The sequence below is a fragment of the Rattus rattus genome, chromosome 13 (assembly GCF_011064425.1).
Source record: "Rattus rattus isolate New Zealand chromosome 13, Rrattus_CSIRO_v1, whole genome shotgun sequence".
NCBI classification, from domain to species: Eukaryota; Metazoa; Chordata; class Mammalia; order Rodentia; family Muridae; genus Rattus; species Rattus rattus.
Genome location: NC_046166.1, coordinates 10505710 through 10524097, shown reverse-complemented (window position 1 = coordinate 10524097; position 18388 = coordinate 10505710). Strand labels below are relative to the sequence as shown.

Below are 18388 nucleotides of genomic sequence, written 5' to 3'. Positions count from 1 at the left end.
ACATATTTGAGACATGTTACTGTCCAAGCAGGTCTAGAACTTACCTGATTGGCCTGGCATAGCCTCCTTAGTAGCTAGGATTACAGGTATGCACTACAGCCACCAGCTTATGTTTTAAAAAGACAAAGTATCTATTTGTGCTGGTTTAAACTGGCTCAGCGAGTGGCACTCTTAGAAGGTATGGCCTTGTTGGAGTAGGTGTGGCATTGTTAAAGGGAAGGGTGCCACTGTAGAGGTGGGCAATGAGACCCTTCTCCTAACTACTTGGGAGCCAGTCTTCTCCTAGCAGTCTTCAGATGAGGAATTCATAGAACTCGCAGCTCCTCCTGCACCAGGCCTGCCTAGACGCTGCCACACTCCTGCCTTGATGATAGTGGACTGAACCTCTGAACCTGTAAGCCGGCACCAATTAAATGTTGGCCTCATTAAAGTTGTCTTGGACATGGTGTTTCTTCACCGCAATGAAAACCCTAAGACAGAAGTTGGTACCAGGGACTGGGATATTGTTATGATAGGCCCGACCATGCTTTTGTTTAGAAGAATGTGATCTGGGGACTTAGGATTTGAAAAGCACTGGAATGGTTAAGTAGGACTTAGTGGGCTGTCCTAGTAGGCATATTTAAGACTTTGTTGCTGAGAGTGATTTGAACTGTGCAGACCTGGCCCAAGTGGTTTCACTGAAGAATTTCAGTATGTGGTTTAGAGACTGTTTTTGTGGTATTTTGGTGAAGAATGTGGCTGCTTTATGCCTTGTCTGAAAAGTCTACTTAAGGCTAAGATATTTAAATTAATCCCATTAATAAAGGAAGTCACAAAAATGCCCAACAGACTTTGTTCTCTGGTTTAGTCTGATGAAGAGCATTTTAACTGAAAAGAAGCAAACCAAGAAAGGAAAAATATAAAATGTATGGTTCAAGAAGGAGCACCAGGAAGTGAAAAGGAGTTGAATCCTGTGTTCAAGATAAACAGATTAAGGGAATGGTGACCTCGGGGCAAGATCCCACCCAGCTAGACTCAGGTCCAAGCATGGTGGGACACACCTTTAATCCCAAGAGACAGAAACAAGCAGATCTCTAAGTTCAAGGCCAGCCTGGTATAGAACAAATTTCGGAGCTGAGGACAGAACCCAGGGCCTTGAGCTTGCTAGGCAAGCTCTCTACCATTGAGCTAAATCCCCAACCTAGAACAAATTTCAAATAGAGAAAAGTTTAAGTGGTGGTACACACATTTCATCCCAGCATCTCGAGTTCATCGTCAAACAAGTTCCAGGACAGCCAAGCTTAAGCAGTGAAGGAGTTGGAGAGCAGAAAGCTGGTGATAGTATAACAGAACAAGGGTGCCTCGTTCTAGCTCCAACAAGCAGCAGAACTTGGCAGCTTTGGCCATGTGGCTCTGGCGTTGGTAAAGGAAGAAAAAAAAAAAAAGACTGGGACAACTGAAGCTGGCTAGCTGGAGCTAAGAAATTAGCAGAAATTAAGAGGTCAGCATTACTATTATGAAATCATTTGAGAAGTGTTTTCTGAGATCACGAAAAAAGCTGTGTTCTAGAGATAACCAAGGTTGTACCTCCTGCTGCAGCTGAAATGTGTAAGAGTCACCCTGGTTGTACTTGTTTGAAGGCATGATGAGGTCATAAAGAGCACTGTGAGGGCCATGGAGGGCCACTGGTAAAGGTAGAACATCAGCTGTAGTTGACAGCCCAGGACTGAAGGGGTCATACAAAGGAATGGAGGCTTGGCCCCATGAAGAGAGCCTAGAGAGGTTATTGGTGAATCCTAGTTGCAGCAGAAGAGCCCAGCATATTGGAAATGCCAGTGCCATGGGATGACCACCAAGAACAGCAGCAGTGGCGTGGAGTGGAGTGAACCAGGGCCTAGAGTGCTACAGAGGGCAGAGCTGGAGTAGTGATGCAAGCCCTTTGGAGGAGCCCAGACCATGTGTGGTTTCCAAATATTGAAACAAGAAGTTGGGAAGTTGAGGTTGACTTACAGACCTCAAGATGTTAGAGGATCCACAGATACCTGCTGAAGAAAGCTGTTAATAGGGCAGTGGAACCAGACCAGGAAAATGTTGGATGCAAAACAAAAAAAGGAGTTGTAAATCTGAAGACTGAATGCCCAGGAGCCACAGATGCAGTGTGGAGTCTGCCCGGCTGCTTTCCTGCCTTGCTTGGGGGTTACAGTTAAGTGGATGACCAGAAGAGACGCCGAACCCTCAAGACTGTTGAGTCTGCTATAGACTCATGGGTACTTCAGAAGTTGGACCGAATGTTTTTCTTATACTACGACTAGGTATCGCCCCATAGACTCATGTGCTTGAACAAACCTATGGGGGTCAGGGTGTGGAATGTGGTGGTGTGTATGCCTGGCTTGGGGTACATTGTGTTCTTTTGTATACATTCCACATCTCCACTATTACGATATGCTCTTAGAGAAATACATGAATCTGCCTTAAGTATGTCTTACATCAATATTTCACTAACATTTGCATGGCGTATCTTCATTTTTTTCTTTCATGTTTCACTTAAATTCAGCATCTCTTCAATCTTTAACTAAGCTTTAATACAATTAAAGATACCGTGACATTTAGGGGACATCATTGGCATGTTCCTTTTGCACAGATTTACTTTTTGTTTTCTCTTGCTAGTTTTTTGTTACTGTTTTTCCTTCTCTGCCTTGTGTTCTACTGTATCTATAATTCCCTGTGGTTCGCTCTATGCGTGACGACGTGCACCTTCACCACCATCTACTTACTACATGACGTCGACAAGTCCTGTATTGGCGCAGCCTTTCCCGTCTCCTGCTTCAGTCCCCAGGTCTGTCTGAACTGTAATGTTTACTGTGCTCACATTCAAAAACAGTATCAATAGATATTCTGGACATGTTTAAGCATATGCACTTTCTGTAGTATGATCTCAGTTAGCAAGCAGACTCTTAGAGAATGTAAAGTCTAGGTAGAAAAATGTGGCTTTCTATTATTATGTTCCTTAAACCGGCAGATGGCACTTTGAGAATTCAAACTGCACATACACAAGTTAGAGAAAGGTTTGACCAAAACACTCAAGTTTGTTCAAAGACATTCTGCATGAAGTTACTTAATTACTTATCAGGAGGCCATCAACAGTGAATTGTCCAAACCTCTTAGATTAGTCAATCTAAGAAAAAACCTGAAACAGTCTAGAAAGCATTAATATTTGCTCAATTTCCCTCTACTTTATGACTCATTATGAATACATTAACAAGACCAAGTTTGGAAACAGGAATTTGGAGAATCTGGTGTTAAAAGCACAAGCCATCAATCAACAACAGTGATGTGAGGCACCAGCACTAGAAATCCTTCAACAGTCACGAGTACCTAGTTCATTTCCAGAGCATTTTTACTTTTTTACAGTGAAATAGTAAAAGGAAAAAACCTCTAAGAACTAACACTAAACATTAAATTTGAAACATTGTAATAATGCTTCATAGATATTTAATCTTTACAACCATCATGGCAGGTCGGTAGTGTCTCCCATTTTTCAATAAAGGAACCTGGTGAGTGTGGAGTCTGCCCGGCTGCTTTCCTGCCTTGCTTTGGGGATTACAGTTAAGTAGATGAATTAGTTTTAAGAATTTGCTCCAATTTAACAGCCGTACCAGAGCTGGGACTCAAACTCCCATGTGTATGATTTAGATCTTTCCAAGTCTAGAACCTGGGTCATCTGTCCACTCTTGAACGTGGCCTTACACTTGTGTATGTGTATAAACGAGGAGAGGAAGTGAGAAATTCAGGGGAAAATCCTGAAATCTACTCTTGTGACTAAAGCAAAGCAAGGCAAGGTTGAGGAATCTAATTGTAAATGTAAAAATCTCTAAGGCTGACAAGAAAAAAATTTAAAAGCTTAAAAACTGGCTATCAAACTTCAAACACAAAGAAATTTACAGTCATATTCAGAAAGCCAAAAGTTTAAGTAACATAGAGGGCATTCTAAGGATTTAGTTATGCACTCAGAGAACCACCATCCCTAAGCAGCCCAGAGTGCCGAGTGCTTCCATTCGTTTAGACCAGTACCTACAAGTACATAAAACAGTTAGGAAAAATCGGACACCTATGCTCAAATGACACAGTGTTGGTCTTATCAAGTTTTGAGACTTCTTTCTCCAAAACAGGTCAATAGACTTATGTTAAAGACAACGTGTGTATTTAAAGTAGCAATTTTATTTGAGTTAAAATTATTTACAAAAACCCAAAGACATACTTCATGAAACTGGTACAAACTATTTTTTCCTGCCGTTGGCTTTTGCTCCAAAGATCACAGCTGAGAAATACTGTATAAAATAAAAATAGGATTGGATTCAGAAAAGTATCCTACTGTTCTAATATCCAACTGGTAGTATTTACAGAAATATTTACAATGGAAAAAAGGTTACCTTAAAACTTTAGTTAATTTGCAAGTCAGCCTCAAGTACCCTAAAATGAGAGTTCTCTGAGGGTTAAAAACACAGAAATGCACTGCAGTTGGTAAGGTGAGATCTTCCTCACAACCCACCCCACCAAAACCTGCATCTCTATCAGTGCTTGACAATTAGTTAGTATTTTTAAAACAAAACAAAAACTGTTAAACACTGAGGTAAATCAATTATCAAATGATCACCAGTGTAACAGAAAAAAATGTAATTCGCCCTGATTGATCTCGTCCAACTATTTACTGTTCTGTTCCTTACCATCTGCCACAGTCAAAAATCTGCTCCCCAAATCCAATGATTAATAAATATCAATGTACTTTAAGACAATTAATTAAAATATATCTAAGGAAATTTGTGGACATCATTTACCAGTATGCTTTAAAAGAAAAAAGTCCACTAAATTAGTTTGGTACTCAGGGCAAATACAGTCTCAATGGTTCCCACATTACACTGGCATACTGTGTTCCAAAAAGGTGATGGGTAGGGTTTGGGTGGGTAGAAGGAAGAAAACAATTTGCCTAGAGTCAGTTACTTCCTTATAGATTTCCCAACAATCTGCATTATCAAAAATAGGAAGACAATAGAAGGCAGCCACTGCATTTAAAAACATTACAGATGGCACTGATACAAGAGCCCCGGTTTGTTACTTTATACAAGGAAATAACAAAGTCTAAAATGAGTCAAAATTAGACTTTCAGCTATTTTCCCCAATACACACCAAACTAATATTTTTATGGCTTCAAGTTTTACAAATCCAATGAAGAAACATGATGGAACTACCTGAAAGGTAATTAAAAGTATTAATGAAACATCTCTGGAAAGCCTGTCTGTCCTCAGGCAGATTAATAAAAAGGGGGAAATGTATAACCAGTGGTCTGAACAATACAGAAAAAAAGAAAAAAAAAAACTATGAAATTTAACCTATAAACCATGTTCTGTGTGTTCCACAATCATTGTCTAAACAATTGCTCTATGAACATAGGATGTGAATAAAAAGGGTCTTCTCTACACCTGCAATTTTAAGGCTTTGCGCATATGCAATTGATCCTGTCACTCTATAGAAGAATATACACGCTATCTGGAAAAATGAATTCCACATTGGTGTTTTAGCTTCCTTATATTTTACTGTACTGAACATTAGAAAATATATCTAGAGAACTCCCCTCAAAACTTAACAATGTTTCAAGAGCCTCCCTAGCATTAAGTGTAAACTACCCTGGGTTTGTCTATTTTTGCTTAATCCTTTAACAGGGCACATTATCTTATATAATATAATATTCCCTCAAACTGCTATTTGTTTTCTTGTGCCTATAGCTATGACACATAATGGTATGACATTGAATATGGTCATGGTCTCAGAAGTGAAAAATAGTTCAACACCCAAACCTAATCAAGAATAAAAAAATATACTATTAATCCCTTGTGTCTTTGGATTCCATCTAATTTTAAATATAGACAGTAGTTCAGGGAACAACAACCAAAAAAATTCACAAAATTATTAAAAGCTTTATTTACGATTGGAATCATTCAACAAAAAGCAAAAGCAAATGAGCCTGAAAAAGGACCTAAGCTGCCGTCTCGCGTGTCCTCGGACACTCACAGCTCAGTAGCTAGGCTGCCTTGCACCTGACTGGCATGACAACAGTGGCTCAACATACACAGCAGTTGCACTAACAGCAGCACAATTTCCCCCTTTAACCCTTGCCTGAAACAAAGCAAGGAAAGAAGGGGAGGGTATAGACTCTGCCAAGTAAGTGTATTTAAATACTGCACGGGATTGTTAACAGCCTGAACCTTTTCCCTCATTTTTGATAGCTGCAGATTGATGTAGTAACTGTCATTTAGCAAATGCAGAATGCATGATGAAGAAATCAGGTGATCATAAAAATCCAAACACGAATGATACTGATGAACGTTCTTGGTTTGTCTTCCAGGACTTCTTTCCTGTCTGTTCTCTGTCTAAGGAGAGCTCCAGCATTACCAAGCACCTGAAGCAAAGGTAAAGCAGCTAGCAGTGTTCCAAATACTCAATCACTCTAGAGATAGACTTCTGGCCTGTTGTTCCAACAGCACACTAAGGGGGAAGGAGAGAAATGACAGTTAATACTTAACAAGTAAAGTTTACCCAGTAAAAAACTACACTGAGATTAAACCACTGCCTGAGGAATAGAGCATCTGCCACAGTGGTTTGCTGTGTGTGGGTGGCAGCACCCACAGCCTGGAAGCACAGCTGGAATGAAAGGAGAAAGCCGACAGACACAGAGGCATTCTCATTATCTGTCCACCACAGATGGTTCTTCCACTCTGCCCTTACCACAACCGACTAAAAATGCTGGAAAGATAAACCAGAATGTACCTTTCTGTAAGCTGCTTATGTTAAATATTTTGCCACAGGGAAGAAGAGCATAACACTATGGGATTACTATTTTCACTGTCAATGTATGACATTTAAATGGAAAAACACATAAATTAGCCAGGTCCCATTGGTCAGCACTGAATGGCTGAAACGTGAAGATTGCCAGCCTGGGCTACAGTGTAAGATTTTTGTCTGGAAAATAATCAAAAATTCATATAAACTGCAATAGGCAATAAAAGTTACTTACGGTAAGATTCATGAAGCTTAAGAATTTTTTAAGCATCTCTGTCATTATGGAGAAATCTCCTTCTGGAAGATATTCTCTTACTGTAGTTACATTGATCTGAAGAAACAGATAAAAACAGTCAAGCTGGTAGAAAATGATACCATAACTCAATTCTGTAGCATCTACAAAGGACCCCGAAACTTGTAGGTCCCAGTCCACACTCACTCACCTATGTGCAGGCAGATCCAGGTCAATTCCCCACTCCATACCACCCTACTGTACCCACGAAAAAAAAAGGGACAACAACAAAGCTAGCAAAAGTTACAAAGTAAGACCTGATTTATATATAGTTTCATTATATTTAAACTTGCTTAATTTAGCTGGGCAGTGGTGGCAACAACTCAGGAGGCAGAGGCAGACACAGAAATCTCAGTGAGTACAAGGCTAACCTGGTCTATAGACAGGCAGGGCTAGACTGAGACACCCTGTCCTGAATAACAAAGGCCAAACGGCTATAAGAAGCTTAAAGATTCAGAAAGTAAAAAGAAAAAGACCTTCTGGGCAGGCTCATCTATACTAAGAACACAACAGTATGAAGATATGACATAAAAGATAAGAAAGCCTTTAACTTCTGATGATGGGTGAAAGGAAAAAACTAATTACTTTTTGAAGAAATTACCACCAGTCTCAGTTCATTCTTGTATAAATTATACAATTATAAAGTGAAATAACAAGATGAAACACATCAGAAAAGGGGCTACAGAGAAGGCTCAGCGGTTAAGAACCCTGGCTATTTTTCCTGAGAATCTGGGTCTGATTCCCAGCATCTACATACATACACAGTGGCTCATAACTGTCTCTTAGTTCCATTGGATCTAATACCCTTCTGGCCTCCAGACACAGACATATACTTGATTTACAGACATCCATGCGGAGTGTGCTGGCTAGTTTTCTGTCAACTTGCCACAAACTAGAGTCACCTTGGGAGAGAGAATACCAGTTGAGGAGCTGCTTCCGTCAGACTGACCTACAGGCAGGTCTATGGGTGTTCTCCTAACTGGTGACTGACGGTGCAGACAGCACCACCTCTAGACAGGTGGTCTGGGGGTTGGGGATTTAGCTCAGTGGTAGAGCGCTTGCCTAGCAGGCATAAGGCCCTGGGTCCCCAGCTCCGAAAAAAAAAAAAAAAAATAAGAAAAAAAGAAAAAAGAGACAGGTGGTCTGGGTTGTATAAGAAAGAAAATTGAGCAAACCAGTAAGGAGGACTCCTAGGAGTTTCTGGCAACTTCCCACCATGGGGGACTGTAAGCTGAAGACGAAATAACCCTTTTCCTCAAGTTCTTTTGCTCATGATCTTCTTTACATCAATAAAAAGAAAACTACTACTATACAGGCAAACATCCATCCACATAAATGTAAATTTAGAAACCTGCTTAAAACAACCATGATCTACAAGTGTAGTTAGTACCAAATCATCACATTTAAACAATGATGGAGAAAAGAATGGCTGAGGTAACTCTGAAGAACTGCTTGGTAAACTGAGATAAAGAATAAATAGCTCCCATGATATGAATGAAAGCCCTTCATCAGTTCAAATTCTTCTTTACTCCTATATAGAACTAAATATGTATAGTGGCTGTGGAAAGGACATTACAACATTCATAGTACAGGAGGGACAAAGAGGAATAATATAGCATGGACTATTTGAAGCGTAACAGCTACTATACAAAAGGCATGCTGGCATCGGTAATCAGAGAAGCAGGCTTAACTGTATGTTTTTAAAGTAGCAAATAAATCCACCATTCCATAGCTGTCGACAAGACAAGGACAGATAAATTACATGATTAGCAAGAGCTCTGAAGAAAGCTAGATCTTATGGCACTATGCAAAAGTCAAAGTATAGAGAGAGGCAAGAACCACCAACAGTGAGGAGACTGACCACTGAAAAGTACCAAGTGCAAATTGGTAGTCAAGGTGGGAAACCGAAAATGCCCAGACTTTCTTACACTTCCTAAGCATGGGGCCACAGAGTGAAGGCAGCTTACTGCCCATAACTATATGCTCGCTTTGTATCTACTCCACTGCCACAATGGGAAAGCCAGTTCACTTTAATCATAAGGATTGACAAGGCAACTAATTTACCATATCCATGGCTGTGAGAATCCACAACACTGTCAGCAAATTCAGAAAGCCCTTCTTCAGGGACACGAAAGCTACAGATATCCACAACAATGGTCACACATCAGACAACACAAACTTCAAGATCTACTATCAATACACTTATACATGACTACTATCCCAATGTATTAATCACAGCAATTAGAAATTAAGGCAACTACTACTGACCTTTCACTTATCTATTCATATTCCAAAGGGAATGATTCCAAGATCCTATTCTCATTACATTTTTGATGTTCAGATTTTTCAATGATAACACACTGTCCAGTACGTATACCCTCCACATGTGTGTGACTACCAACTTACATAAACGCACATTTCTCAGGGATAATCCCTGGTGAACACACTCTACTACCATTTTCCTAGCCTGAAACGGGAGGGAAGCACATGGTCCAATGCTCAGCCAGATAGATGGTAAGAAGTCCAAGGATGACATCTTAAAAAGAAAATGAGCTGGTCCTGTGGGACATTATTTGACCAGATGGAACCCTAAGGTATGGTCACTTATGAACATAATGAGTTGCTTTTATATATATAAAAATATATTTTGATGATTTTTAACTCCATTTTGTATACATATGTGTGCATATAGTGCAGGTATTCTTAGAGACCAGAGGCACTGGATACCTTGGAGCTGATCTCATAAGTGGTTATGAGCCACTTGACATAGATGCTAGGAACCGAACTCCTAATCCTCTGAAAAGCAGCAAGTGCTTTTAACAGCTGAGCTGCTCTCTAGCTCATGATAAGTGCTTTTAACCAAGGAAAAGGATGATAAAACCCGTATAGGACAAGTTATTCCACAGATCTGACTTGCCAGCTGAGCACAGGTTTTATACTCTCCCTTCTTTTACATCAACTATGGGATGCCAGCAGGGACTTAGTCATCCATACCACGGACTTCACTGTTTTTTTTTTTTTTTTTTGGTTCTTTTTTTCGGAGCTGGGGACCGAACCCAGGGCCTTGCGCTTGCTAGGCAAGCGCTCTACCACTGAGCTAAATCCCCAACCCCTGGACTTCACTGTTATAACAGATCATTCTTTCCTTAGAATGTATCCTGAAAAGGTCAGGAAATATTTTAAACTCTTTAACATTCTAAACTATTTTAATTTCTTGTATGTAAATCCTTCGGTATGACATTAAAAGCACTCTAGTCACATTTTTGTCAGACCAGGTCTCTAAGCCCAGGTGAGCCTCAAATTCTAATCTTCCTGACTCAGCTCCCTTCACCTCTCAGCCGCTGGGACTGTATGTCTAACGGCCACAACCAGTTTAGGGAGTTCTAGGGTCTAAGCCCAAGGCACACTAATCAAGCACATCAGTAATGAGTTACATCCGGAGCCCCCCAGCTTGCTTTTTAGTATCTCCAACAGTTTGAGTGATACATATCAGTTCTTAAAAAAGCCATGAAGACCACAGCCCACCATATCTCAAATCTTGCTATAAAAGCCTTTAATGAAAAGGAAATAAAAAAATGCTCATATTCTATTTTAAAAAGAAGTTTTAAGGGGTTGGGGATTTGGCTCAGTGGTAGAGCGCTTGCCTAGGAAGCGCAAGGTCCTGGGTTCGGTCCCTAGCCGGGGGGAAGTTTTAAAGGAAATCACTAGCAAGTTATCAACATATTCTTGACATTTTCTTCCACAGGGAGATAAATAAAACTGTTTAAATAACTGTACGATTAGCCACTCTTCCGAAATAAGAAGCCTATATGAGCAGAGAAATTGTTTACATTAAGCACATCAGGTAATGGTATGAAGCTGTTACACAATAATCTTTTAAAGATCCATACGGCGCTTTTAAACTATTTACTTACTGGACTTTCCTGGCAGAGACACCCAAGAAGCAGGGCTGTGTAGGAGGCTACGATGCAGTCTTCCATGTGTTTGCCAGCATGCTGAAGGGCTGCAAACAGTGAAATAAGGAGTTATTACAGTACAAAACTGATATAGACCCTGTAACACCAGTTACTCTGTTATCGCCTTAAAAGCTACTAAAAATGATGCATGTCTAACTCAGTATCTCAAATTAGAAGAAATGAACTCAATGAATAAGGGACCCACATACGAGAAAAACTAAACGGCAACATAGGCAACATACTTAAAAGATTGGTTTTTAGAAGGTCACCTATAACAAAGGGAAAGCCAACTCACGAAACTTAAGTACAAAATCATTAATCTGGTAAGATGCTAAGAATATACAAAGAATTCTTTCAATTTAACAACAGACTAATAACCAGATTAAAAAGTAGGCATGAGACCCAAGTGAACACTTCTTCAAATACACAAAAAGACTAAAGAAGAAATAAACATGTTACAGATAATTAGTTTTTAGAGAGCTGCAAATGAAACAAAAAGTTTTCATTAACTAAAATGACTAAGAAAGATATCTTTCAAGGTAATCCTGAAGGTGTGAATGAACTGAAACCCTCACATACTGTTGGTTAACATCACTGTACCAGCTACAAAGGAGAAGCAACCCAAAGTTTATCTGTACAAACAGATAAACAAAATGTAGTAAGACTATGAAATGCCTATATGCATATATATATATGAATACACACACACATAAAGTATATAATACATATAGTGTGTGTGTGTGTGTGTGTGTGTGTGAGAGAGAGTGTGTGAGAGAGAGAGAGAGAGAGAGAGAGAGAGAGAGAGAGAGAGACTGAGACTATAAAAATAAACATAGTTCTAACAAATGCCATAAGACTCATCCAATGGAAATAAGCTGGTAAGATAGACTGAGCCACAGGTCTAGGAGTAGGAGACTATGAACATAGGGAAGAAATACGCTAACAAAAAGAAAACGGGCTCAGCAGCAGTCTCCTACGTGGGAAATGCTGACTATATTAAATTTCAAAACCTTAATGGACAGTGGTAGCCCAGGCCTGAATCCCAATACTCATGAGGGAGTTCTTGGACATTACAGGCCAGCCAGGCCTACAGAACAAGTTCCAGAACAGCCAGAGCTACAAAGAGATTTTGTCTCAATAAACCAAACAAGAAAACCTTCAAATCTCAGAAGTTTAGCTACAAACAGCTATTTTGCAGAATGTACATTGCAAAGCAAATATAATTCCTAGAAATAGTAGGTAATCTATAAATTCATTAGTAAAGACAGTGCCTCTAGCTAGGTATGTATTACTCTTTGCCTAGTAAACTCTAAGAACTACTACTGTAAATTTTGACAGAATACCTCAGTTTAAGGTGAGGCAGATAAAAGAAACCTATGGAATTCATCCCCTCCCGATTTAGACACATGGTCTCATTGAAAAAACGCAGGCTGGCCTCCAATCACACTTCTCTGCCTCAGTCTAGCAAACACTAGAACTATAGCTGTGCACCACCCTGCCCAACCTTTAGAGTAAAGGAGAAGTATCTAAAGAGAAGCCATCTCTCACAGACACACACCACGCTCAGGGATAGGAAGACACTGTAATTCCAAAGCTTAACTAGACGAACTATAAAGACATGAACTAAATTATAACAATATGCGAGTCAAATGTTTAGGAACTAAAAATGACTATTCTCACTCCAACTATAGTATCACACAGATTAACGTGCCTTTATTGAGGTCGAGTTCTTCATCCTCATCCTCCTTCTTCTGCTTCTCCTCAGCACCATCAGTCTTTTCCGTCGACACCCACTGTATCTCTCCACTTGTTTCCTGCCACTCTCCACTCTTATCGTGCTGGGTGGTGGGAGCATCTTTGATCAACTCATCTGTTTTACTTTCTGCCAACTGTGCTGCTCTTTCTCGTTCGAGAAATAGCTGATAAAAATTATTTTTGAAAATCATTAAAAAAAGATATGAACAGATTAGACAATCCTGAGGTCAGCACTAAACACACATGGCCAATACTAAATTACTTCAAATGATTGCTTTTATAAACTTATACATATACACAATCATAATTAAAGATACACAGCTATAACAATTATAATAAAGAAGCGAAAGAAAAAATTTTCTCTAAAGAGAAAAAAATTGTAAAAACACAATTTAAAGACATCAAGTCATGCAGTCTAATATTTTGTTCTAAATAAGAATATCTGATTTTAAAAAGCTTTTGTTCTACATTCTACTGAAAACCAAAACTGAAGTATAAATGCTGTTTTTAAATGATCTAGTAACAATTTACATAGTGTTTCTAAGATTGAAAGTCTCAATAATCTTTAATCCAGGTAACATTTCCAAGAAAATTAAAGCGGAAACAAAAACAAAAATCAAATTAAAAAAACCCTACCCATTTCTAACATTAAAAAATAAAATAATAAACAAACCTACAGATATTGGATGAATTAACTAGAAGAACAATGACAAAGCTAAAATACAAACAATTAATAAATATAAAAGTTCTCAGGAAGAACTAGGTCTTAACATCATCAGCATTTTTATCATGGGAAGTCCGTAAGGAAGACTATTTATATAGTTTCCTATCTATTAGGTATCAATACAGACAAGAGAACAGACCAAATTCCTTGCCTTCCATTACTTTTACCTTTTTTTTTTCTTTTTTCTTTTTTTCCGAGCTGGGGACCAAACCCAGGGCCTTGTGCTTGCTAGGCAAGCGCTTTACCACTGAGCTAAATCCCCAACCCCACTTTCACCTTTTGTTGCTACGGTGTTCAACACCAAAAAAACCCTAATATACTCATTCATACAATTTAGGAAAAGTATCAAGTTACTAATGAGAATTTAAATATCAAATGCTAAGCAGACATTAAAAGCTGTGCTAAATATACAGATATTGAAGACAGTATGTTTTGTCAAAAACCTTGACAAAACAAAAGAGCCTTTCTCAAAACTGGTCCAAGAAACCCCTGAAGGTCCTAGGGACCCTGTCAAGGAATCTGGACAGTAAGGCTGAGGAGCTCAGTGAGTGCACAGTGGATCTTGTAGAACTGATGTGCTATGCAATCATGTCACTGCTGCTCACCTGTACTAAAGCCTGAACAGCATGAACTTGTCCAGCTAGCCTTAAATTATGATCTCCTTCTCCACTAGAGAAGGAGGAATCAAAGGAACAGGATGTTTCCATGTTGACAAGGCAGTGTCGATTCCGGGCACTATACTCCACCAGATTGATCAGTAGACCCAATCCCTATAAAACATTTAAAAACATAATCATCACAAACAAGAACTTAATGAATGTAATATAACTTATTGTCAAGTGAGTGACTACACTTCAACTCACCAGCACTCGGATATCAAATCTCTGCTCCTGAGGTAGGTACTTTGGAACCTGAAGGACACAGTTCATCGCTGTGCCTATGAGTCCTTCTTGTTCTCCTGTCTTTGTGCTGCCCCACTCTGAAGAATGGAAACAAAAAACCTTCCTGATAACACTAATGACCACAATTAAAACGATTTTTTGTTGTTGAGTTTTGTTGTGTTTTCCTTTCTTCTTGGTCCTGGTTTTACTCTAATCCTGCCCCACCTGGTTACTTGCTGTGTACTCCCAACTGACTGCAACCTCATCACCTCAGCCCCCAGGGCTAGGATTATAGGTATGACCACAACACCCAACCACTAAGTATTAATTTAAAATTTTAATTTTAAAACGACTAGCTATTCCTTTAATGAAATACAGGGTTGTGATATTTAAAAGGTAATTTACTAGGCAGTTCTAAAAGTAGCTTATGACTATAGGAGTAGTCAATTACATTATGGAATATTGTAAATCATTACATCAAAAATTGAATAGCTTATTTCCAAATGCAACACAGCAAGGAATTATTACTTACCATTATCATTAGTTAAATTGAGCAATACCCCAATGATCGCCCTCATGCAGTCCTCCACTGCTTTGCCCACATGGTTAGTTACATTCTGGTAAGGCAGAGGTTTACTGTCTGCTATACAGATGCTGTTCTCAGCGCGGTTATACTGCTGAATCAGGTCTTCACAATGCTGTAATGCTCTTAAGAGAAAATAAATGTAAACTATTATGGTATAATAAAAATTAGACAGTTTCTATTTACTGAGGCCTAAAGAAAAATAATCAGGGTTTTTGTTTTGTTTTCCTGTTTTGAAAGTTACAATGTTAATATCTAATAATGTATCACACATGCTGATAATTTTGCTAATTGCTAAATTTTGATAAACTTGATCATTAAAATTTCTCTCTAAAGAAAGTTAGAGTTGTAAGCTTGTTCCATGTTGAGCACGGTGGTTCATGTTTATAGTCCCCACTACAGAGGAAGCTGAGGCAAAAGGATTGTTTTGAGCCTAGGTGCTTCCTAGCTGGGACAAAAGAATATCCTGTCTCAGACCAAACAATTACCACCACAAGAACAGGGAGGGTTGGGGATTTGGCTCAATGGTGGAGCGCTTGCCTAGGAAGCGCAAGGTCCTGGGTTGGGTCCCCAGCCCGAAAAAAAAAAAAAAAAGAAAAAAAAAAAAAAAGATGCACCTTTAATCCAGACTTTTTGGGGTTGGGATTTAGCTCAGTGGTAGGCGCTTGCCTAGCAAGAGCAAGGCCCTAACAAGGCCCTGGGTTTGGTCCCCAGCTCGAAAAAAAAAAAGAAAAAAAAAAAAAAAAAGAACAGGGAGACACGGAGACACAGACACACACGCACACAAACAAACTTGTGTTACTTGCAAAAGCTGTCACATTTTACAGATACCTCAAACACAAAATACAACACCATGATGCTCCTGCCCATAGCCTGTAAGAAATAATGCCTGTTCTTAATTCCACTTAGTTGCCACATAGCAAATAAGGAGAGAATGTCTTCTTAGCAGGTAGAGTATCAGATAAATCACTCAATAAAGATGATTATCAAATATCGGACATACATTACTAAGATAAATCAGTATTTTTAATGGAAGAATATTCAAATTAACAGGTCTACATCCAATAATTCCCAAGTTTGACACACAGTAACAAGGAAGTAGAATGCTTACAGAGGTCTATCTGTAAACTGTTATTTTTAATATGTGTGTATGATACACGAGTGTGAGCAAAGGTTCCACATCACCCATAAGGGGGTCAGAAGACAACTTTGTAGAGTAGATGCACTTCTTCAAGCTTTCACGGTTTCTGGTCAATTCTATACTGCAAGTATCTTTACCTGCTGAGTCATCTCTCCTGCCGCCGAGGCATCTTCCAACCATTAAATCTACTATTTCTTTTTTTAAGTCTAACACAGATCAAGTCAACCGACGTCAGTTTAGTTTTCATGAATTATACCACATAAAACCCTTAAAAGAAAAATTCTACATATTTAATTTATTCCTAGCTTATTTTTACTACGCTAGGAAATCCTCTAAGGTTCCTAATATTTTAAAATTCTTTGGTTAGAAAGATGTTCTTTTATGGTCAAACCCAAACAATTTCCTTTTTTAATGTTTGATGATGTTGACAAAATTTGCCGGTTGCGACTGGTAACTAAGCTGTCTGTGCTTAGTATTACTAAGTATCTACCGGGTTTTCTTGAAAGTACAGGTGAATGCTATTTCTCCAACACTGACTTTTATTACCTCTTCTAAAACTATTTCACCAGAAAACCCCATGTAAGAGATGAACACATTAAATCCTTACTAAGGCAATCCTCAGGGATTAAGAAGCATAAGAAAATAACTTTAAAATCAGGAATAATACACTTTTTTTTTAATTAAAAAAGAGACTAGAACTGAATGGCAGACCACGATGCCGGAATAAGCACAGGTTCCATCTCGTCTGCTACTAAAAACAATCAACCAACCCCAACCAATCAAACCCAACCAACCAACCCCAACCACCACCCGCCAAACAACATGCAGTGAGAAACACGTTTAATCTTCAAGAATTGATAAGGAAGAATTGCATGTGCTAAGGATAATAATGTTCTATAAAACTCACAAAAGCACAATAAAACAGGAAATGGAGAGGATGCAGCATTTGGGTTTGCTTTAAAATAATAATAAAAAGATGAGGTTATAGACAGAAACAAGGCTCGCCTGTGTATTATCCAAGCTGAGTAGTGTTTACCACACTATTCAGTCTATACTTCTCTTAATTTCAAATAAAAGGTTAACACATAGATAAACCAGACCATCCACACTAAAATAGTTGTTTCTTTTATACGGAAATTTACAAAGACAATCAAGGGGTCATATAGAATTACAATTTAAGATTAGATTTTCAAAGCAGAGACCCAGAGAAAGTTAAATCCCAGTGGCATGATGGCTAAGATAAAGGCCAGAAAACTAGGACAAAGATAGCAAAATCTAGGACAGCAATACCAAGAAGAAGCTGTTGCAATCAGACAGAACCAGGACTAAAGACAAAGAAGCTGAGGTGATAGCTTTAGCCTAATTGTGATGAAGGCTAGACAGAGACATATACAAAGATCCGGAAAATGATATATAAATAAATGGCAGAAACTGAGTTACAATCCACTTCAAACAAAAGGCCAAAGTATTTACAATTGACTATATACTAAGCAATGTTCTACTACGCTTACATAATGAATTTGATTCTTTCATATATATTGTACATACACATTAGAATCACTTAAAATGTATTAACAAACAGGCCATCTTTGAATGTATTATATACACCATGAAAATGTATACATGCTATGTGCTAAATTATATCTATTTGTTTGGTGATGGAAACCACCCTCCCGATAAAGAGCTTGTAAGGAGTGATTTGTCCAGGGTTACAGCTAACATAGAGGAGCTGCCATTCTCACCAAACCTTTTTACCTCAAGAATCTACACTCTACTTTTTATCTATAATGTACTTATTCACAAAACTCAAGAGACAACACACTTTAGAAAAAAATAGAATACATCTTTATTTCCTGAGCTAAATAAATAATGAGAGTTTATAAAACTTACTTAGCTGATGAAATAATGAGTTGTGAATCTTTATAGGCTATCAAGTAGCTTTGATTCTCTGGATTATGCACTGTTACCTAGAAGAAATGGATATAAATGACTGTGACGATCCATAATTTTCATTTATATAAATAATACCACAGTTTGCCTGGTAACTTAAAAAGTAAATAGATGGAACAGATCTTGCCATCTAAGGGCACAATTTTTTAAATTCTAGTTGTGACCTACAGAGTTGTAATTAAATGTGTAAAAGTTGGCAACATAGAAAATTTCTCAATGTTACCAACAACCAAATTCATTAAAAATCAAATGCACAATGAATCCTAAGTCCTAAATGAAATAAATCCAGTCAT

General features: G+C 38.5%; 1 protein-coding gene across 4 annotated transcripts in view; it reads right to left on the bottom strand.

Annotated features, from left to right (window-relative positions):
• Window positions 1-4177: 4177 nt before the first annotated feature.
• Window positions 4178-18388, bottom strand: part of Wapl (WAPL cohesin release factor) — a 69212-nt gene continuing 55001 nt past the window's right edge. For all 4 annotated transcript variants that reach the window (XM_032919417.1, XM_032919420.1, XM_032919419.1 and 1 more), the window contains 8 exons: window positions 18036-18112; window positions 14954-15129; window positions 14404-14519; window positions 14146-14310; window positions 12773-12980; window positions 11020-11108; window positions 7049-7144; window positions 4178-6519 (listed from right to left, as the gene is read on the bottom strand). In XM_032919417.1, coding sequence (XP_032775308.1) covers window positions 6454-6519; window positions 7049-7144; window positions 11020-11108; window positions 12773-12980; window positions 14146-14310; window positions 14404-14519; window positions 14954-15129; window positions 18036-18112 — 993 coding nt within the window. In that variant the 3' untranslated portion in view covers window positions 4178-6453. The remainder of the gene's footprint in view (window positions 6520-7048; window positions 7145-11019; window positions 11109-12772; window positions 12981-14145; window positions 14311-14403; window positions 14520-14953; window positions 15130-18035; window positions 18113-18388) is intronic.